At 47.4% G+C, this 22,581-nt stretch overlaps 2 protein-coding genes across 4 annotated transcripts; one reads left to right on the top strand and one right to left on the bottom strand.

The window, feature by feature from the left end:
• The first annotated feature begins 4,334 nt into the window (after window positions 1-4,334).
• On the top strand, window positions 4,335-13,928 carry LOC308590522 (trypsin-like). Of its 3 annotated transcripts, XM_081200647.1 has the most exons (6): window positions 5,285-5,608; window positions 6,197-6,356; window positions 9,950-10,124; window positions 11,055-11,314; window positions 12,119-12,255; window positions 13,402-13,928. In XM_081200647.1, the coding sequence occupies exons 2-6, from the start codon at window positions 6,317-6,319 to the stop codon at window positions 13,549-13,551; spliced, it is 762 nt and encodes a 253-aa protein (XP_081056773.1). In that variant the 5' UTR covers window positions 5,285-5,608; window positions 6,197-6,316; the 3' UTR covers window positions 13,552-13,928. The 3 variants fall into 3 exon arrangements, with proteins under 3 accessions (XP_081056774.1, XP_081056773.1, XP_081056772.1); XM_081200648.1 differs by lacking the exons at window positions 5,285-5,608; window positions 6,197-6,356 and adding an exon at window positions 4,335-4,380; XM_081200646.1 differs by lacking the exon at window positions 5,285-5,608 and having other exon boundaries at window positions 6,014-6,356.
• A 3,466-nt stretch (window positions 13,929-17,394) lies between these two features.
• LOC308591216 (C-X-C chemokine receptor type 3-2-like) lies at window positions 17,395-20,586 on the bottom strand. The gene is made up of 2 exons (XM_081201779.1): window positions 20,546-20,586; window positions 17,395-19,046 (listed from the first exon to the last, which is right to left on the bottom strand). Exons 1-2 carry the CDS (start codon window positions 20,582-20,584, stop codon window positions 18,009-18,011), a joined length of 1,077 nt encoding a protein of 358 aa, XP_081057905.1. The 5' UTR covers window positions 20,585-20,586; the 3' UTR covers window positions 17,395-18,008.
• Between the last annotated feature and the right edge of the window lie 1,995 nt (window positions 20,587-22,581).

Genomic DNA, 22,581 nt, shown 5'->3' with positions numbered 1-22,581 from the left:
GAAAGAGTTTTCCGTTTTGGAGGTGCTTTGCAAAACAAATCTCCTATGGGCTTGCTTCGCAAGACGAAAATGTCTTGCGAGTTCCTGCAGGGTTTTTTCCCTCCCCCCCTTTTCTAAGCCGCTAAGCTGCTTATCAGCTGATCCGATAAACCGATAAGCCGCTAATAGCGCTAATCCGTCAATGGGCTTGCTTCGCAAGATGAAAAAACCACTAGACGAAGAGAATCACAGAATGGATTCTTTTCGTCTTGCGAGGCACCACTGTAATCAGATGTACAAATATAGTATTGGGGGGGGAGAGAGAGAGATGTGCATGTGAAAGGAATCCAGGGGTCTTCATAGACCACAAGCTGAACATGAGTCAACAGTGTGATGCAGCAGCAAAAAAGGCAAATGCTATTCTAGGCTGCAGTCTAGTGTCCTGATCAAGGGAAGGAATATTCCCGCTCTATTCTGCCTTGGTCAAACCACACCTGGAGTCCTGTGTCCAGTTCTGGGCACCACCATTTAAAGAGGATATGCACAAGCTGCAACGTGTGCAAAGGAGGATGACCAAGATGATAAAGGCTTTTGGAAACAAAGCCATATGAGGAACGGTTGAGGGAGTTGGGTGTGTTTAGAGTGGAGAAGAGGAGAATGACAGGAGGTATCAAAGCCATCTTCAAATATCTCAAGGGCTGGCACATTGAGGATGGAGCATGCGTGTTTTCTGCAGCTCCCAAAGTTAGGACCCGAAGCAATGGCTTCAAGTTTACATGAAAGGAGATTCCGACTAAACATATGGGAGAACTTTCTGGTGGCAGTGGAACAGACTCCCACGAGTAGTGGTGGACTTTCCTTCACTGGAGGTTTTTAAGCAGAGCTTAGAGGGCCATCTGTCACAGATATTTAGTTGTGTTTCCTGGGGGGACCTTCCCAGATCCTGACACTGAGTTAAACCACAGTAGGTATGTTTGCATCTTCACCGATGAGGCTTCCATTGCTTCACTTGAACATTTTCTGCTGCCTAGCGCCACCTCAAGGGCTTGGAGAAAATTGCACAAGCGAAATAATAAATGGTTAAAAACCTAAGAATTTGGAGAGCGTGGTGTCTTGGTTTTGCCATTGTGGAGAGCTTTGAAACATCCTTCAATGGTCCAGTAGCATGGCAGACACTAATACATGTGCCTTTCTGTTTAATCTCCACCGTGTTTGCTTAGGAGACAAATTTGCAGTGGTGTAGTACGAGGAAACAGAACTCTGGGACTATTTTCACAACAAGAGTGAGGATATGTTCCAGCGTACTGGGGTAATGGACAGACCCTCCTTGTCCTAGAAAACATATGACCTTGTAGCTTTCAAGCTTGTTTGTGATAAATTATCACAGAAAAAAAAGCCATTCTGGGAAATAACCCAGGAGAGGCTGGGTACGTCGTCCCTTTCCTTTGACCGCTCTCCTGTTTCAGGATAGCAATTTAGATGGTGGATGTTTCTCTGCAGGATTGTTTAATTAATAGCCAAAGCTGCTGCGTTCCAGCTGGCTGAAGATATTTTGTTAAAGCCCAGTGTGTTTTGCTAGTTGAACTTATATCGTCGGAGAAGTAAGCTTCGCTGTGTTTCATGGAGGTTACTCCCAGGCAACCACTTGTACAGCTGCAGTCATGCCACAGGCAATAATAATACCTGATGTGTTGCCTTGAAGTCTAACTAGGAACAGGTTTGATGGTTATAGGGTGGGAGGGAGGAGCAGGATCTAGGCTGTCTAAATCCTGAGCTCCTCCACAGGCCACACTGACAGACGGGTGGGGTTGCCCTCTTGTCAATCACCAGGTGACACCCTGAAAAATATATGAAGATTCCTGTCAGGCCTAATTTGGCCCAGGAGCTGGAGGTTGCCCGTAATCTGTTCTGAAGATTTCATGACAAGTTCCTGCCCCTCAAAATTTACTCCCATGCCACTACCAATTATAAACAAACTGCTAGTCTCTGGTGTCAGCGCTGCTTAAAATGTTTTTTTATTAAGGCTTGACCTCAGGTCACCCAGCGCTGCAAATAATAAGACCATCATCTGGTGCATCCAAGACTTCTTTAATTCTTTTTCTTTTTAAAGCAAATATATTTATAAACAGCTATTTTTTTAAAAAATGAGGGATGCAGGTGGCACTGTGGGTTAAACCACAGAGCCTAGGACTTGCCAATCAGAAGGTCGGCGGTTTGAATCCCATTGCTCGGTCCCTGCTCCTGCCAACCTAGCAGTTCGAAAGCACCTCAAAGTGCAAGTAGATAAATAGGTATCACTCCGGCGGGAAGGTAAATGGCGTTTCCATGCGCTGCTCTGGTTCGCCAGAAGTGGCTTAGTTATGCTGGCCACATGACCCGGAAGCTGTACGCCGGCTCCCTCGGCCAATAAAGTGAGATGAGTGCCGCAACCCCAGTGTCGGCCACGACTGGACCTAACGGTCAGGGGTCCCTTTACCTTTACCTTCTATTTTTTTAAAAAACAAAAAAGATAAAGCAGATTGCAACAGATTTACATAAACCTCCACAATTAAAAAAAAACACAACATACACCAAGTTAAAACCAGAAATCAGCTAACTGTTGTGGAAAGATGTCTTCTTTATTGACTGCATAGGCCTGAAAGAATAGATTCCCCCCCCCCCCAGGAAACGGAAGTTACCTGCTTTCTCTATTGCCAGAGAATTTCACAACAGTGAGCAAATGACAATAAAGGCTCCTTTTTTTTTCTTTTTTGGTTAAATGAGCCTTTCCAGCTCAGGGAACAACCAGTGTCACTCCTGCAGATGATCTCAAAGACTGAGCTGGGATACAAAGCTTCACCTTGTCCTTGAGGCAACCAGGACCCAAGGCCACATGCACCCCTTATCTGTAAAATATGACACCTCCTTAAGCAGTCGTTGCTTCCTTCAAGGAATTCTGGGAGCTGTAGTTTGTTAGGGGTGCTGGGCTTTGTTGGGGGGCGCTATTCCCCCTTACAGAGCTACAATTCCCAGAATGGTTTAACAGTCAATCCCTCTTCACAGGGAACTTGTGGACAGGGGTGCTGAGTGTGGGCGAGTGGGACCACCTCATAAGAACATGAGAACAGGAGAAGATCGCTCCTGTTGTTGTTGTTGTTTAGTCGTTTAGTTGTGTCCGACTCCTCTTGACCCTATGGACCAGAGTACGCCAGGCACTCCTGTCTTCCACTGCCTCCCGCAGTTTGGTCAAACCGTTTGTGTGCATTGCGGAGTTCAGGAAACCACTTGACTGCTCCTCTTCTCCATTCCCTGTTCTCTTATTCTCCTGTAGCGAACAGCCCTTTTCATTACAACCAGGCCATTTTCACACCAAACACATTTAAAGCGCTACAGTACCACACTGAATAGTCATGGCTTCCTGCAAAGGATTCTGGGAGCTGTGGTTTTGTTAAAGGGGCTCAGAGTTCTTGTTTAGTCGTTTATTTGTGTCCAACTCTTCATGACCCCATGGACCAGAGCACGCCAGGCACTCCTGTCTTCCACTGCCTCCCGCAGATTGGTCAAACTCATGCTGGTAGCTTCGAGAACACTGTCCAACCATCTCGTCCTCTGTCGTCCCCTTCTCCTTGTGCCCTCCATCTTTCCCAACATCAGGGTCTTTTCCAGGGTGTCTTCTCTTCTCATGAGGTGGCCAAAGTCTTGGAGCCTCAGCTTCAGGATCTGTCCTTCCAGTGAGCACTCAGGGCTGATTTCCTTCAGAATGGAGAGGTTTGATCTTCTTGCAGTCCATGGGACTCTCAAGAGTCTCCTCCAGCACCATAATTCAAAAGCATCAATTCTTCGGCGATCAGCCTTCTTTATGGTCCAGCTCTCACTTCCATACATCACTACTGGGAAGACCATAGCTTTAACTATACGGACCTTTGTTGGCAAGGTGATGTCTCTGCTTTTTAAGATGCTGTCTAGGTTTGTCATCGCCTTTCTCCCAAGAAGCAGGCGTCTTTTAATTCTGTGGCTGCTGTCACCATCTGCAGTGATCATGGAGCCCAAGAAAGTAAAATCTCTCACTGCCTCCATTTCTTCCCCAAGAGATGATGGGGCCAGTGGCCATGATCTTCGTTTTTTTGAGCTTCAGCGCATATTTTGCACTCTCCTCTTTCACCTGGATCAACCCAATGGCCCATTTGGCCCAGAATCCTGTTCTCAGAGCAGTCAACCTGACACCCATGGGAAACCCACAAGAAGAATCTGAGAGCAATAGCACTTCTCCCCTCCTGTACTGGTATTCAGAAGCCATGGAAGCAGAGCAGAGCCATCACAGCTAGAAGCCATCAATAGCTTTCTCCCCTATGAATTTGTCCAACAATCCTTTTTTTTAAAAAAAGCCATCCATGTTGGTGACCCTCACAGCCTCCTCCGGGTGTGAGTTCCCATAGTTATGCGCTGTTTGGAGAAGCACACACTTTTGTAAGTAATACACACCCACGTGAACTCATACACATCTGCACTGAACACCTTCACACCGGTGCGTATTTTTAAATTCTTACCTATTGTGGCACCAGCATTCAAGAAATAATTTTAAACCAAAACAAATCAATACAGAATTACCACTTCCCCAGTGGCACAAAACATGTGCTAAAAGAAAGGAGGCAGAGCAGTCTATCGTCACATCTCTAGGTCTCTGGAGAGATCAGACGTCTGCAGTGTATTTCAACGACAAAAAACCAAATAGAGATATTTAGCCACTAACTTGGTGAGCTCCTGATCATTCCCCAGTAATAGAAAATGCATGGCCTCCAACTCTGGTTTCCATTGGGGGATACAGAGTTGATCTAGAAATTGCTGGCGGAGATCAGCATATAGTTTACAATGAAGAACCATATATGTAAGGGTTTCCACCAGGTGGTCTTCACATGGGCAAGTTCTTTCTCCTTCCACCCTTCCTGAGAACCTTCCCCAAAGGAGGTTGAATGGACATGAATTAAAGCTGGCCAGCGAAAATGCCTTTCTTTCTTGAGGGTTAAGCAGAAATTCAAGGTAATTGTGGTTAGTTTAAACCAGCTTTCAAACATGGCATGTGTGTGAGATTGCCGTTGGGATATCTTACAGCTTGCAGCCAAATACTATTTGTTCCCTGACCCCCTCAGAAATTTGCCCCTGCTCTGAGGGTACATATTTTTCCCAGACAGGTGCCTTTGAAGTGTGTTTAACTTGGCAAGGTGCAGAAACTTCACCTGCCAAGCCCAGACCGTCATCTGCTGGCAAACAAGCTTGTCCTTGTGTTTCCGTGCCAGGGTCGCCAGTCAAGCTGTCCTTCGGTGAAATTAGCAACCCATTAAGCACTGGTAATTTAATTGCGGTCGGAGTAAACTTGACCCTTTCCGTTTCTTTGGCGTGGGGACAAAAACCTGTACTTATTAAAAGTCATGGCAGGACAGTCCAACCCTCAGGGGGAAGTGAGGAGTCTTTCCTGAGTGAGGCTCATTGATCGTGGAGCAACATTCAAGGCCGGCAGCTGACTGCAAATAGCTTTGTTTGCTCACATCGGCCAGCCTGTTCACCATCACAATCGGAGTGAAGTGTTGTGTGTGGCAGGAAAGATGACGTGGACTCCCAGAGCAGGCGAAAACAAGTTTGCTCCATCTCCCAGGTGACAGATGAGTCCATCCATAGATGCCAGCTCCCTGGGGTCCTGGGTGCCCGAGCACCCACAAAATTCCCCACGAAGGGGCCGGGCACCCACAGATTGAGGCGCAAAGGTCACAGTTGCAGGGCCAAGCTGCTATACCTGAGTCCATCAACATCTGGAGGGCCACAGTTTCCCAGCCCTCTTTCACGGGTTACTAGGTCCACATGGCTGAAGTGAGGGAGGATTGGAACTGGTGCAAGTCCTCCCGGATGTCCCATTTGAGGGGTTTAAGCCAGCTGAATTTACACCAGCACAGCCCCAGTTTAGCCAGGAGGACCCAACATCTCCTGAATTTGAAACTCCATTTGCCTCAGTTGCCTATAGTTTGGATTGCTCTGTCCAGCAGTGACTGCCATTTAGCAAATAGTCCATGGAAGCCTGAATGCTGAGAACGGACAGCAGAAGGAGGAAGAAGAAACAACCCTTCGCTTTAAGGCCTACGTTACCTTGACTGCTTTTAGAACAGGGTGTGCCGTCCTGGGTTATTTTAAAATTCCCATCCAGGGAATGTGTCAGGTGGAACCGACAACTATTTCCCTCAAAACGTAGATAGTGGGGGCCGTTCTTTCTATTTTTGGCCTGTCAACTGAGCAGCTGTGAGATAAGGGGAGGCAATGGCTAAAATATAAAGGATCCAGGGTGACCACTGTTCTGTCTCGTTGTGACACAATGGCAATTTTCCTGTTGGCAGTTCTCCTGGGTGTGGCAGGTAAGATCTCTCTCTCTCTCTCTCTCTCTCTCCTGAAGCTTGTTGTTGTGGTTTAGTCATTTAGTCATGTCTGACTCTTCGTGACCCCATGGACCAGAGCACGCCAGGCACTTCTGTCTTCCACTGCCTCCCACATTTTGGTCAAACTCATGCTGGTAGCTTCGAGAACACTGTCCAACCATCTCGTCCTCTGTCGTCCCCTTCTCCTTGTGCCCGCCATCTTTCCCAACATCAGGGTCTTTTCCAGGGAGTCTTCTCTTCTCCTGAGGTGGTCAAAGTCTTGGAGCCTCAGCTTCAGGATCTGTCCTTCCAGTGAGCACTCAGGGCTGATTTCCTTCAGAATGGAGAAGTTTGATCTTCTTGCAGTCCATGCGACTCTCAAGAGTCTCCTCCAGCACCATAATTCAAAAGCATCAATTCTTCGGCGATCAGCCTTCTTTATGGTCCAGCTCTCACTTCCATACATCACTACTGGGAAAACCATAGCTTGAACTATACGGACCTTTGTTGGCAAGGTGATGTCTCTGCTTTTTAAGATGCTGAAGCTTAGCATCATAGAGTTGGAAGGGATCCCAAGTGTCATCTAGTCCAAGCCCCTTCCTAACATCTGAGACAATGTTGCCAGATAGGGGCATTCCCTATGTCCTCAGAATATTGCGAAATAACGATGTCAATCAACATTTGATGATCTCCTTCTACCGGTCAACAATAGAAAGTGTCCTTTCATACTGCATCGCGGTGTGGTACGCTGGTTTGACACCAACTGATAGGAATTGCCTAAAGAGGGTGTTGAATACAGCACAATATATTATGGGCTGTCCCGTGAAGCCGCTGGATGAAACAGCGGAAGAAGGTTGCCTCAGGAGAGTGAGGAAAATTCTCAGGGATGATTCACACCCTGGCCGGCACTTTCTTGATCTCCTGCCCTCAGGCAGAAGATATAGAAGCATGATTAGTCGCACCAACAGAGAAAAGAACAGCTTCTATCCGTGGGCTGTTAGGCGGCTGAATGAAAATATAACAACAGGGCAACTGACTTTCGGGTTTGGTGGGTGTGTATCAGTAAATGAGGGGAATTAAGACTAAGAGAGCTGAGTGAGGGGTGCTTGTGTAACCTCGCTGTATACAAGTTGTACAAGTGACAATAAAGTATTTCAATTCAATTTTAATTTCCTTCACCTATAGAGAGCATTAGGGATTGATCTCATGTTTTGCATCAACAACAACAACACTTTATATAAGAATGAAGGAACTGCACGGCCAGGAGTCTAACGTGGTCATGGGAACCCCCTCCATGACTCGGGCAGCTAAATGGTCTGAGGCTGAGGGCTTTGCACATTTGGCTACAGACCGACAGCTCATGGTTGTGGTTTTGTTGGGGGTCTCAGGCCAAAGCTGCGATGGGGTTCTTAAGAATATCTGAACATCTGTTTGATCAGCCAGGATCCAGTTCCCATGGGGGCCAACCGGATGACCCAATGGGAATTTCTCAAGAGGAATCTGAGCACAAGACCACTCTTGTGATTCCTAGCAACCAGCATTCAGAGGCCTACTCCTTCTTCCAACCATGGAGTAAAGCTTAGCCATCATGGCTAGCCTAGTAGTAGTCGCTGAGTATGTGGGTCCTCCTCCTTACATCTCCATCTCCGATCACTTTCAGTCTCCCATCTTTGTATTTCTGCCCACCACGCATCTGTAGCCCCTCCATAGTTTCATACCCTCCAACACTTTGAAGGCAAAATCCAGGCCGACATCTTCTGAGGCAACATCTTCCCCTTTTTTCATTGCTAGAGCGTGGCGGCCATTTTGGTCGCTGCAATCTCGCACAATTTCACATCATGGTCCCCTCCCCCCAAAAGGTGGGGTTTTTTTAAGGCACCATGCTCACAAACGTGTGTGTTGGGGCGCCATGCAAGATCGCAGCCCCCAAAAAGCCACACGTGGTGGGGGAGAGAATTGCAACAAGAAATCATGTGAGATTGTGGCAACCAAAATGACCGCTGTTCTTTCTTCTTTTTTAAAAAAATATATTTATTGGTTTTTTTAACATATCGTTTCCAACATTCATATAACAGAATTTCTTATCTTATACAATGTTTTTGACTTCCGTCAGCTCCTCTGGTGATTTTCTGTTTTTATCACTTATTCTGCATTTTCTAATTTTTCTATTACTCTTAATTATCACTAACTAATAATTCTCTTCATAGTGTTTTTGCAATATTTCACATAATCCTCCTTACAAAACTTCTCGCAATCCTACTAGCGTAATCTCTTCATTGCAATTACTTTTCAAATAGTTCGTATATTTACTCCAGTCTTCTGAGAATCTCTGGTCCCGCAGGTTTCGAATCCTTCCTGTTAGTTCATCTAGCTCTGCACAGTCCATCAGTTTCATCCTCCATTCTTCTTTCGTCGGTAGTTCTTGTTTCTATTTTTGCGCCAATAATATTCTTGCCGCCGTCATTGCATATAAAAACAACTTACAATCCTGTCTATTTATATCATGTCCTACAATGCCAAGTAAAAACGCTTCTGGTTTATTAATAAATGTATATTTCAACATCTTTTTCATCTCATTATATATCATTTCTCTCGTAATAACAAACGGGATGTCCGGGATTTTCCAGGACACTTGTGGGGCATGCGAAACATTGCACACTCGCCATGTGCTGTGACCTGCATGTTGCTTGAGAAACCCATCTGCCGGCAAGAGTATTATTAGCCCAGAAATGGAAGCAAGAAGAAATTCTGACGAAAGAAGAATGGCAGACAAAATTAATGGATTATGCAGAATTAGATAAAATGACAGGAAGGATTCGAATCCTGCGGGACCAGAGATTTACAGAAGATTGGAAGAAATATAAGAACTATTTGAAGAGCAACTGTAATCAACAAATTACGCTAGCAGGACTACAAGAAGTTTTCTAAGGAGAAATGTACGAAGCATTGCAAAGTAGAGAAAGAATAGTGATATTAGTTATGAGTTAAATGTAATTGTGGAAGTAAGAAATGTATATTTAGTGAATAGACTGGAAAATTTTCAGATGTGATTGATGGAAGTCAAAAAATTGTATAAGATGTTAAAGTACTGTACGCTTAATTATTGTTGGAAATGATATGTTGAAAACTAATAAAAAATCTACAGTGGTGCCTCGCAAGACGAAATTAATTCGTTCCACGAGTCTTTTCGTCTTGCGATGTTTTTCGTCTTGCGAAGCACGGTCCGTCGCAACTGCGCCTCTTCAAGCGGCTTTAAGAAAAAAGCGAACAAACTTGCAAGACATTTTCGTCTTGCGAAGCAAGCCCATAGGGAAATTCGTCTAGCGATGCAACGCAAAAACCGAAAAACCCTTTCGTCTAGCGAGTTTTTTGTTTTGCGAGGCATTCGTCTTGCGGGGCACCACTGTATATAAAAGAGAAACCCATGTGCCTTCCTAGCCCAGACAACTCCTAAAATCTGAAGGCTTCTCAAGACCCTGCTGGGCTGCACAAAGGCCTGCCATTTGTGTTAAGGCGCAGGAGCCCCTGCCAGGGGAAGGAACTGACAGCCCCCAATCTCCACTGACGCTGCACGCTTGCTTGTCTTCCTGCAGCAGCTACACCGCTGAAAGGCTACGATGACGACGATAAGATCATCGCAGGATACGAGTGTCCGGCTCACTCCCAGCCTTGGCAAGTCTTCTTAACCTACGGTGCCGGTTACCGGTGGTGTGGCGGTTCCCTCATTAATGACCGCTGGGTCATCTCGGCTGCCCACTGCTACAAAACGTGAGTTTAATGTGTAGGGTCGATGGGTTTACATGGATCATTCTTTAAAAAGCAAGCATGGCTGCGTTACAGACTCCTTGGGGCAGAAAGGGCTTGGCAGGGGTATTCAACTTGAGTTACAGAACTGGCAGTATATTGGGGAAAGCCAGATGTGTACACTTAGAAAACAACAGTTTGGGGTCCAGAACTTTCATAGAATCTGCTTCAAAGTCACACCCCATATTGCTCTCTCTATTTCCCATAAAGAAACTGGGAGACATTCAAATAACTTTTCTTTAAAAGACAATCATCTGCCGATTGGAAAACTTACCATGCATGCTGGACGCTATTTGGATAAGGCATCAGAGAGGACTTTGGCTGGCCCAGTGGGTCAGGTGATAGCAAAATATATTTTTTGTTATGTACTGAAGTTCTCACCCTGGGCCAGCAGGGGGATACTGTAGATAGTTTTCACTCAGGTCCACATATGCAAATAAGGGATTGAAAGCGACATTCAGTGATTGGATAGTTACAGAAAATGGTTACTGTTGCATTGTAGTGGAGCTCTATATAAGCAGGCTGGCTGCTGCGCGGAAAAAATCAGGGTGTCCCATTTTTCCTGGGGCACTTGGCAGGTATGAAGTAGTGGTGCAGGAAAGGCACTCTGCGCAGGCTCAGAGAGCCCCTCTTTGTTGCTTTTGCTCTCTTACATATTTTTGATGGCGTGATTTTAAAGTATTTTTGATAGCATGATTTTGAGCCGTGATTTTAAAAACACAGGTTCTGGATGGAGCACAAGGTTGAGGCCGGGTTAAAATCACGACCTGCCTGCTTCTGGCTTTGTGGTTATTTGCTCTCGAGAAGGTTTACTGTGAATCACTCTGAGTTCACACCAAAGTGTCTCTCCCTCTCTCTCTCTCTCTCTCTCTCTCTCTCTCTCTCTCTCTCCAGCCCCCGGACTCTCATGGCCCACCTTGGGGAGCATGACACCAACCAGGAGGAAGGTACTGAACAGCACATCCAGGTGGAGAAAGCTATCCGCTACCCTGGGTACGATGCGCGGACCACGGACAACGATTTCATGCTGATCAAACTCTCGCAGCCGGTCACTTTCAACGCCTTTGTCCAGCCCATTGACATTTCCCCAAGCTGCCCCAGTGCAGGAGAGGACTGCCTCGTCTCAGGCTGGGGGAACACTCGGACTTCAGGAGGTACGGCGTTTATCCCTCACGATAATAATAATAATAATTTATTATTTATACCCTGCCCATATGGCTGGGTCTCCCCAGCCACTCTGAGTGGCTTCCAACAGAACACCAAAATACAATAACCTATTAAACATTAAAAGCTTCCCTAAACAGGGCTGCCTTCAGATGTCTTCTAAAAGTCTGGTAGTTGTTTTTCTCTTTGACATCTGGTGGGAGGCCGTTCCACAGGGCGGGTGCCACTACTGAGAAGGCCCTCTGCCTGGTTTCCTGTAACTTGGCTTCTCGCAGCGAGGGAACCGCCAGAAGGCCCTCAGTGCTGGACCTCAGTGTCCGGGCAGAACAATGGGGGTGGAGACGCTCCTTCAGGTATACTGGGCCGAGGCCGTTTAGGGCTTTAAAGGTCAGCAGGAACATTTTGAATTGTGCTTGGAAACGTACTGGGAGCCAGTGTAGGTCTTTCAAGACCTGTGTTATGTGGTCTCGGCGTCCGCTCCCAGTCACCAGTCTAGCTGCCGCATTCTGGATTAGTTGTGGTTTCTGGGTCACCTTCAAAGGTAGCCCCACGTAGAGCGCATTGCAGTAGTCCAAGTGGGAGATAACCAGAGCATGCACCACTCTGGCGAGACAGTCCACAAGCAGATAGGGTCTCAGCCTGTGTACCAGATATTGCCCTGAGACCCTTCTTTACAAAATAATAACCGTGGCAAACCGGCATGGAATTGTGAAGAGCTGAACTTATGACTGGGGAGCCGAAAAGGTCAGATTCACACCATCCCTAACTGAGACGCACCTTTGTTCTTTCCCCAGTCGAATACCCAGACAAACTGCAATGCCTGAAGTTGCCGATTCTGTCCTCCTCTGCCTGCCAGACTTCCTATCCTGGCCGCATCACTAAAAACATGTTTTGTGCTGGCTACATAGAGGGCGGCAAAGACTCTTGCCAGGTAAGAGGGAAACTGGGCTTCTTGAACTGGGGGGTGGGGTGGGAAGCGGGGAAAGGAGAAGCCCTGTCGGCAGGGCTGGATTTAGGTTTGATGAGGCCCTAAGCTACTGAATCATGTAATGGGGCCCTTTATATGTCCAGCTGTCCTTTGTCAATAACAAATGGTCGCTGTTTTTTTTGGTGTTGAATATATGCTGTATGGTAATTTATGGACCTAACAGGTATCTAAAGCCATTTGCACATCACTTCTTGATCCATTCCTTGAAACATGATGAAATCAGCTCATCATGAACAACACGTAACACTTTCTCTCTGATGTTCCTCTCCTTGCATGAGAAACTACTTAATCCGTACCTTTCAAAGCAATATGGGAACTGTAATGCAGTTATCCTTCGAAGTTCGCACATCTCTGAATTTTGTGCTGCACTTGTCCAAACAAAAATGCACACAAAGTGTCCGTTAAAAGGCACACTTTGGTGAAAATAGCATTGAAAATAGCATTATATTAGGGAGCACAGCTTGCAAAAAGTGTGCATATTTGTCAGAACTGCAAAAAACATACATTAGGAGAAATTTGCGCTAAAAAGCTCACCAATTTTCTCTAGGAATTATTATTATTATTATTATTATTATTATTATTATTATTATTATTATTATTATTACTGCAAATTGCTTCCGAAATGTGGAAAACTCAATTTAGGATTGGAGAAGTGAGAAAGTGAGAGAAACCAAAATCGACAGATTAATCTCTAATCCTTGTGGCCTACCTTGCCTTCAGAGCGGTAATTTTAAGAACAAAAGTTTGTACAGATGACAAGTTAAATTCTTTAGGGGAGCAAACCCTTATCTGACATAGTGTCCAGCTTCAATAATTATCTTAAGCATGTAATGTTATTTTATTCCATTTTATGTATTTTATTTTTTGTAACAGCTTCGGCTACACAAATAACTAATATTTTGCGGGAAAATGTGCTTGATACCTATGGAGGGAAGGATTAAGGAGAGAGGAGAGAGAGAGAGAGAGAGAGAGAGAGAGAGAGAGAGAGAGAGAGAGAGAGAGAGAGAGAGGTGTGTTCTTGTGTGGCTCAGTTTCTCCTCTTATTCTAGTTCAGACAGTCATGTTTTGTTTGTCTGCTCTTGGCTGCAGGGAGATTCTGGTGGGCCTCTGGTGTGTAATGGAAAACTGACTGGCGTTGTGTCCTGGGGTGCCGGATGTGCCCAGAAAAACAAACCTGGCGTGTACACAACAGTGTGCAACTACCACTCCTGGATCCAAGAGGTGCTTGCCAACGAATGAGACACTTGAGGATTTTCTTCAAGGAAAAGGGGGTTCCTCATCTAGGAAAAAAGACCACATCTGATTATCTTCCCTGCAGCAAAACAAACCACCTGCATAAAAGTGTGAAAGCTGGTGCCCAAAAAACCCTGTGGCGCCCAATATTGGGAATTGTAGTTTTGTGAGTACGCTAAGAATCTCTAAAGCGTGCCTTCTTTGGAGCTGTAGTTCTTAGGGAAATCACAGAACTAAAGTTCCCAAGATTTAAAGCTGGGAGAAAGTCTTCAACAGGTAGAAAACTGGAATGGACTTGGTGGGAAGATCAGAAAGCGGAAAAGTCTAGGAGGAGTTTGCACTACGTTGCTGTGTTTAAAAAATAAAACTTAGTATGGGCACCCTACCTCATTGTCAGGTTTATTTATTATGGTACTCATCATCACCAAAACTTTATTGCGGCCCAAAGACCCACAAAACAATTTCAAAACTAGATACAGTTAAAACGACCAGACAGACAGATGGAAGAAACCAAGGAAGTCATTTTGTTTGTTCTAGGGCATAATCATCTTCGTTTCTTATAACCTCCAAAAGAAACTTAGCCACGGCCAGTGTAATATCATTTGACCGGTCTTCCAAAAGATATTTAATATGGGAGGTTTTTGATTTTCCTGGCAAATTTGCCAGTAGGGGTTTGATCAGTTAACCCCTTGCTTGCTCATATTGCCCACAATGCAGTAGGATATGCTTCGTACAATCGACGTCCTGGGAACATAAACAAAGTCTATTCTGATAGGGGATGCCTCTCATTTAGAACTTCCGAGGGAAATACATTTAGTCTGGCTTTGGTAAATAAACGCCGATAGGTAGGTACAGACAAATTCCTAAGGTATGAGGATATCTGAAAGTCGTATATTATGGTACTCAGCCCTGAACCCAGCGTGGTGCATCAATTCTAAGGAGGAGGCACATGAAGAAAGGCCTTGGAAGATGATGTCTATGGGAGGGGGCAGTCCTTGAGGTATTGAAGTCCTGAGCCGTTTAAGGCTTTATAGGTCAAAACCAGCACTTTGAATTGGGCCCGGAAACTACCGTATTTTTCGCTCTATAGGACGCACTTTTCCCCCTCCAAAACTGAAGGGGAAATGTGTGTGCGTCCTATGGGGCGAATGCAGGCTTTCGCTGAAGCCTGGAGAGTGAGAGGGGTCGGTGCGCACCGAACCCTCTCGCTCTGCAGGCTTCAGGAAGCTATCCGCAAGCCTTGGTAGCCCGTGGGAGTTCCCGCCGGGCTCCCCAGGCTTGCGGATAGCAGCCTGCATCCTGAAGCCTGGGGCTCGCTGAGCAGCGCGCCCCGGGCAGATATCCGCAAGCCTGGGGAGACCGGCGCGACTTCCCGCATGTCTCCCCAGGCTTGCGGATAGCAGCCTGTATCCCGAAGCCTGGGGCGCGCTGTGCAGTGTGCCCCGGGCTTCGGGCAGATATCCGCAAACCTGGGGAGACCGGCGGGAAGTCGGCCGGTCTCCCCAGGCTTGCGGATAGCAGCCTGTTCTGGGGGCTGGGGTTGCAGATAGGCTCTTTATTTCCCCCCAAAAAACTAGGTGCGCCCTATGGGCCGGTGCACCCTATGGGGCGAAAAATACGGTAATTGGCAGCCAGTGCAGTCGGACCAGGATCAGTGTAATGTGCTCAAATAAGTCTTGCAATCTGGCCTTTGAATTCTGCACTAGCTGAAGTTTCCAAACTGTTTTCAGAGGCAGCCCTACGTATAACGCATTGCAGTAAATTGTGTCCTCCCTCAAAGAGGGCATGTGTTGCCGTGCGACCTGACAACCAAACCCTGTGTTGTGGGTGGGTACGATTGGATAGCCACAACACCCTATTGGTAGGTCCCTTGATGCTGGATTTAATCAGGCCAACGGGACGCTAGCTAAACGGATCGAGGGACCTTTTTTTGCCCATGCACATGACCCTGAGCTTCCTCTTTGGGCCACTGCATCAGAACACCCGCCCACCTCTCCCTATATTTAGGGCTTGCGCTTGACCTTGCTGTGCCGTCGTGTGTCGTCTGTCGTTGGGACAGGGGCATGGCAGGAACTTTCCCCACTTGGCTGATTAGCTGTTGCCATTTGGGTTTCGCCTGCCGCATAGCAAATCGTCACAACTTGCAAGGTTGCGGATAGGCTCTGTTTCAGGTGTTAGGGATGGGGGAATGCTCTCGCCATCCCTATGTGAAGGGTATTCCGTTAAAAGAATCCAGGGACTCAATAGTTTGGTCAACCCTGAGAGGGGTTGTGCCCGTGCCTGAGTCCAGGGGGACATCTGGGTGGTGGACATAGTCTGTTCCCGGCTTTCAACTGTTCCAGGTGTTCATCCTTGGCTGACCTATGCTGGTACCCAGGGTCAGCGCTACCTGCCACGGTGCAGGGAGCTAGTCGAACCAGAGCCTATGCAACCAGTCACTTTCTGTAATCAATAAAGTTGTGGCCTAAATTCTGCCAAAAACCAAACCAAAATTTGAGTGAATTTATTTAAGGGGGAGGTTAAAAGGTCCAAACACGCAATCTAACCCTGAGGTTACCAAAGCATAGACAACAGGAGTTAGGCTGTCCCTGTCCAGATAGGGGCGTAGATGGGCCACCAGCTGAAGCTGATGGAAGGCACTCTGGGCCACTGAAGCCACCTGAGCCTCGGGCGACAGCAGAGGATCCAGGAGGACCCCCAAGCTACGAACCTGCTCCTTCAGAGGAAGTGTAACCCCATCAAGAGCAGGCGACCTCCCAGCCACCTGGTCTAGGGAACCACCCACCAACAGAGCCTGAGTCTTATCTGGATTGAGCTTCAGTTTGTTGGCTGTAATCCAGTCCATTACCAAGACAAGACACGGGTCCAACAGTAGGAGGTGTGCAATCCTTGTTGCTCAAGTTGTCACAGTAGACACATGGCATTCGGTAGCTAAAGCTGCTCCTACAAGACAAGGCTTCTTCACCTGCGGCATCCCTACGTTTCTGGGGTGGTGTTTAAAGGCACAGGATCAGGCCAAGGAGAGAGGGGGAAGTGGCAATCAGCAGTTAAGGATTCAGAGATATCTCCGCAAACCGAACACCTTGAAGGGTGATGACGAAACCTGCTTCTCAGGATGAGGGGGGGGGTGCACAATCGACTTCCTCTGACCAAGACAGGACGTGATCATTACGGTAATTCCTGTGAGGGTGATGTCAGTTGCGTGCTTGGTGTTTTGTAACCACCTTTGAAGCTGTTGCAAGGCTGGAGCCTTCCACTTTGGGGGAGGTTTCCCTTTCTCCACCCGGCCTCTGATAAGACGCAGAAGGAGGGGAAGAGACAGGCTGAAGAAATTAGACTTTGTCTCTGGGATTTATCTGTCTGTCTGTCTGTCTGTCATCTGTCTATCGATATCAGGGGTCAGCAACCTTTTTCATTTGTGGGCCAGTCCACCATCCCTCAGACAGGGATGTGGTGGGCCAGACTATATTTTGGAAAAAAATATGAACGAATTCCTATGCCCCACAAATAACCCAGAGATGCATTTCACATTCTACTCATGTGAAAACACACTGATTCCCAGACTGTCCGCTGGCCAGATTAAGAAGGCGATTGGCCTCCTGGCCTTAGGTTGCCTACCCCTGATCTATATTATATATCTATAAACCAATGAATGATACTAAATATTGATTTCCACCATAACCATGTTGAAGTAAGAGTAGCGAAATCAAAGCTAAGAAGCTCAAATTGTATATCTAATGGACATCCTTATTTGGAAATCAAACCCATGTCCAGACTTTAACATTCAAAAACTTTACTTGCAGAAACTTACAGTTATAAATGAAAGAAAACATCATATTTACAGCCACAGCGCCTATGAGAGTTTCCCACTTTTACTTTTTCCTGCAGCTTTACTCTCTTTCTTTCAAGCAGAAGCACGCCTGCACTCTACTCCACTTAGCAGTGTTGACAGTGGATTCTAACACACAGTCCTCGTGCTTCGCATAAAAGAGTCTCTCCTTCATCGGATACCTCCCATGTGACCAACGCTAGCCAATCACACGAGAACCACCAGAACTCCGTTATGAACCAATCCAATTTAGACACATAGCAAATGTATACAACAAGCATTTACAATTTCAGTGAATTAAATTGCTATACAGTGGTACCTCGGGTTAAGAACTTAATTCGTTCCGGAGCTCCGTTCTTAACCTGAAACTGTTCTTAACCTGAAGCACCACTTTAGCTAATGGGGCCTCCTGCTGCTGCCGTGCCACCGGAGCACGATTTCTGTTGTCATCCTGAAGCAAAGTTCTTAACCCGAGGTAATATTTCTGGGTTAGCGGAGTCTGTAACTTGAAGCGTATGTAACCCGAGGTACCACTGTACTTAACAAACCGTGATTTTTCTCTCTCTCCTGGGGTTCCAGTTCTTTGGGAAAGAGATCTGGTGCTCTGAATAAGCCTTCCTCTCGCCCCTAATGCTCACATCATGATGGAATAGTCTATGGGTCGGGTGATGGTGTGCTCTGTGGCTTGGCTGACTTCCCAGTCGGAGATCCTGCGCTGGCGCTCTACATCCCTGTCCCGACAACGGAACAACATGGAAAGCTCTCTCTGGAACTTGACCCCCATGAGGGCATACACCAGGGGGTTGAGGCAGCAGTGGACCAGACCCATGCTCTCAGTGAAAAGCAACCCAAAATCCAGAATCTTCTCCCTGGCGCAGTCTCGGGCCACGTGACCCAGGCGTTGCAGGCTGTCCACAAAGATGAATCCATGGAAGGGCGCCCAGCAGAGGACGAAGAGAACCAGAATCACCAGCAGGATACGCACGGCCTGGTGCCTGCAGAAGATGCTGGCTTGGCGCAGGCGATGGAAGACACGGAAATAGCAGACCGCCATTACCAGGAGAGGCAAGAAGAAGCCGAAGAGGAAGGAGACCAAGCGCAGTCCCAACCGCCAAGACTCTGCTTGCCCGGCGTCGAATCTCAGGTGGCAGATGACGGCCCCGGCCTGCGGCGCGTAGGTCGCGGAACGGAAATGGAGGTCCACCACAGACAGGCCGAAGCAGGCGATCCACACGAGGGAGGAGAGGACGTAGGTGTGGGGAAGTTTCACGAGGTGGTGGAGCTGCATGGCGTGAATGATGACCAGGTAGCGTTCCACGCTGAGGCACGTCAGGAGGAAGACGGTGCTGTAGCTGTTCACGGTGGAAATGGCTCCCACGAGCTTGCAGGAGACTTCGCCGAACACCCAGCCTTGGGTGAACTGGACGGCGCGGAAAGGGAGAGTGAAGGTTAGCAGCAGATCCGCGACGGCCATCTGGAAGAGGTAGCAGTCCGCGAAGAGCCAAGGGCAAGGGCGCCGGCCCAAAATGGCCAGCACCAGGCCGTTGCCGACCAAGCCCACCACAAAGGCCACGGAGAAAACCGCCGGGCCAAAATAACGAGAGAAGGAGCCCACCTCATCTTGTGTGCAGGGGGCCGTGCCGGGGTCAATTTCGGGGTAGCCCGTGGGGTACTAGAAAGGAGAGAGGGAGACAGTGAGCTGGGGAATCTCTGGGGATTCAACTCGCCCGTCCTGAAGAAATGGAAGGGAAACACAAATTCACGGCACGTTTTTTGAATTCGGGACAAAGCCACTGGGTTTCGTAATTTTCAAAGGTTTGGTTGCAAACGCAGGAGCAGCAGCAGCTGATCTGTGGGTTGCATCTGGCGCCACAAAAGGGTTTTTTCGTGGTCACTCAAGACATTCCCCACCGCCACCAAAAATGTGTCGCCGTTTTTATTTCAGCTTTTAATAAAACTGTCTGCTCCTGAGAGTCCCCTACTATGGGGTCAAGATGCAGAAAGCTTTTTGGCTGCCTCCGCCCAGCCCTCCACTGCGTCATACACATACAACACAAACAAAATGTTGATTAAAATAACGGCGACGTTTGCTGACCTAGATCCTATATATGCCCTCCCCAGTCCCATCAAAATGTGTCCATTAAACATCTTCATTTTTTCATTTTTTTCACAGACAGTGAGTCCCTGTTCTTGTAATGTAAAAAGGTTGGGGGGGGTCACCCTCCCAAATTTCAAACTTCGAATTTATTTATTTATTTATTTATTTATTTATTTATTTATTTATTTATTTATTTACCAGATTCGACTATGAATGAATTATAAAAATTCTGAGTTGGAATGTAAAGAAGAGAGGTTTGGTTTTGTTTTTGTCACCCCCCCACACACCAAATTTTAACTTCAACTTTATTTACCATATTTAACAATGAATGGATGAGGGGGGGGGAGGGAAATCTATCAAAGAGTTTGGGTCGTCGGTGGGAAAACCTTTTGGTAGGCTGCCTTGAGGACTCCACATGTTCTCACCAAGCCCCCCCCCCAAATTTAATGTGTGACACCCTCATCCCCACACCCAGGACTGACCCTGGGCCGATGTGTCAGCCAGCCCCGAAAAGGTTAGCACTCCCCACCCCACCCCCGGCAACAAAGGCACAGGATCCAACCCAAAATAGCCATGCCTGGAGTCCCACTGATAAGGGAGGACTTTAAGCAGGTGCTGAACGAATGGGTTCCAGCCTATAATTCACTGGTGAGAGGCAGAAGAGCCCTGGCTGAAAAAAAGTTGGCAACCCTTCACAATTTGGGAAACAGCTTTCTTATTCCGAGCCAACCCCAGGTAAACGGGCGTCTGCGAGTGTGTGTGTGTGTGTGTGTGAACATTGCTAACGTTGTGTCTCAGCCTGCTCTTAAAGGTGGCCAAGTGACAAACAGGACATGGGCTCCTGTGCTTTTAATTGGCATGTTGTAGAAGAGGTGATTTTGACAGGGTGCCCTGAGCAACAAGCTATACCTGCCTCTTCTGCATCGCTATTAAAGGTGCAGGGTCAGTTTTTCTCAACTCCCCACCGGCTCACCCTAGCTTAAAGGCAGAGGAGCAGGGCCAGTTTTTAAAACCCCAAACGTTGGCAGAGCAGGGAGCTATCCCTGTTGCTAGACGGAGGGAGAGTTACGTACCTCTATGTAATCGGTGTAATCTCCCCAGTCGTCGGACATGTTTGCTTCTTCTACCAAACCATTGCTTTGAGCCCTCGAGTTATGGGGTAAGCCGGGCCCTGCTGCACCTTCCCCACATCTCCTCCCCCCACCTCCAAATGTGGAAGTGGCCCAAGTCATAATTCCGGAGGAGACTCCAACGTTTGCTGCAGTGACGGAAAACAAGGTGAAACCCAAGAAACCCTCCCCCATTGCAAAAGCGTCCCAGATGGGGAAGTCAAAAAGCAGTGAGCCTGTTCTCCTGGCCCTGTGCATTTAAAGGCAGCCTAACGCAAGGTTTTCCCTCCATTCAAAGGGCTACCTTTGAAGGTGACCTGGAAACTACAACTAATCCAGAATGTGGCAGCTACACTGGTGACTGGGGGCGGCTGCCGAGACCACATAACACAGGTCTTGAAAGACCTACATTGGCTCCCAGGACGTTTCTGGGCACAATTCAAAGTGTTGGTGCTGACCTTTAAAGCCCTAAACGGCCTCAAAGGCTCAGTATACCTGAAGGAGTGTCTCCACCCCCATTGTTCTGCCCAGACACTGAGGTCCAGTGCCAAGGGCCTTCTGGCAGTTCCATCACTGCGAGAAGCCAAGTTACAGGGAACCAGGCAGAGGGCCTTCTCGGTAGTGGCGCCCTCCCTGTGGAACACCCTCTCACCAGATGTCAAAGAGAAAAACAACTAACTGACCTTTAGAAGACATCTGAAGGCAGCCCTGTTCAGGGAAGTTTTTAATGTGTGACATTTTAATGTCTTTTTAATCTTTGTTGGAAGCAGCCCAGAGTGGCTGGGGAAGCCCAGCCAGATGGGCGGGGTACAAATAATAAATTATTATTATTATTATTGCTGAGTCCCCATAGAATCATAGAAATGTAGAGTCGAAATGCAGGAGTCTCAGCCAAAGCATCCAAGACAGATGGCCGTCCAACCTCTGCTTGAAAGCCTTCAAGGAAGGAGAGTCCACAACCTCCTGAGGGAGAGCTGTTCCACTGTCAAACATCTCTTACTGCCAGAAAGTTCTTTCTGATGTTTAGTCGAAATCTCCTTTCTTGTAGCTTGAAGCCATTGTTTCAAGTCCTACCCTCCGGAGCAGGAGAAAACAAGCTTGCTCCATCTTCCATGTGGCAGCCCTTGAGATATTTGAAGATGCTATCATATCTCCTCTCCGTCTCCTCCTATCCAGGCTAAACATATCCAGCTCCTTCAACCATTCCTCATAAGGCATGATTTCCAGACCCTTGATCATCTTGGCTGCCCTTCAGTCCGCTCCTTTATATTCTCTACACGTACAATTGTGTCGCTACTCACCCTAGTAATAGGGTTGTTAAATTTGCAGATGACACAACCGTGATTGGGCTCATCCATGAAAGGGAGGGTGAAACGGATTACAGAGATGAGGTGGAGCGGCTAACAGAGTGGTGCAGAGCTAACAACTTGCTCATAAATACAAGGAAGACAAAGGAGCTTGTGGTGGACTTCAGGAGACAGAAGAGCAATGTCCAGCCACTTTTGATTGATGGGGTCTGTGTGGAGAGGGTAACAACGTTCAGATTTTTGGGCATTGAATTACAAGAGGATCTGTCCTGGAGTGTCAACACAAGGGGGCTTGTGAAGAAGGCGCAGCAGAGACTGTACTTTTTGAGAATACTAAGGAAAAACCATCTTCCGCAGAAACTGCTGCTTGCCTTCTATCACTGTGCCATTGAGAGCGTGCTCACTTATGGCTTATGTGTGTGGTACGGAAGCTGTACTACCCAGGACAGGATGGGGTTGCGCAGGGTTGTTAAGGCAGCAGAGAGCATTGTTGGCTGCCCACTCTCCACCTTAGAGCAGATTTATGCCACAAGGTGCCATAGGAAGGCACTGGACATAGTAAAAGATCCATCGCATCCTGGTCACTGTCTCTTCGAGCTCTTGCCATCGGGACGGAGATACAGGACGATGAAGACAAGAACGAGCCGTCTTAAGAACAGCTTCTTCTCCAGAGCGATCTCGGCCCTGAATGGG

This window comes from Podarcis bocagei (genome assembly GCF_964188305.1).
Source record: "Podarcis bocagei genome assembly, chromosome: 7".
NCBI lineage: Eukaryota > Metazoa > Chordata > Lepidosauria > Squamata > Lacertidae > Podarcis > Podarcis bocagei.
Note: the sequence above shows the minus strand (reverse complement) of the source record. Positions and strands in the feature narration are given on the sequence as shown.

Coding starts and splice junctions, on each gene's coding strand:
- LOC308590522 (XM_081200647.1), top strand. CDS start 6,317: ATGGCAATTTTCCTGTTGGCAGTTCTCCTGGGTGTGGCAG. Junction 6,357..9,949: donor AGTTCTCCTGGGTGTGGCAG/GTAAGATCTCTC, acceptor GTCTTCCTGCAG/CAGCTACACCGCTGAAAGGC. Junction 11,315..12,118: donor GAACACTCGGACTTCAGGAG/GTACGGCGTTTA, acceptor TTCTTTCCCCAG/TCGAATACCCAGACAAACTG.
- LOC308591216 (XM_081201779.1), bottom strand. CDS start 20,584: ATGTCCGACGACTGGGGAGATTACACCGATTACATAGAG. Junction 19,047..20,545: donor ATTACACCGATTACATAGAG/GTACGTAACTCT, acceptor TCTCCTTTCTAG/TACCCCACGGGCTACCCCGA.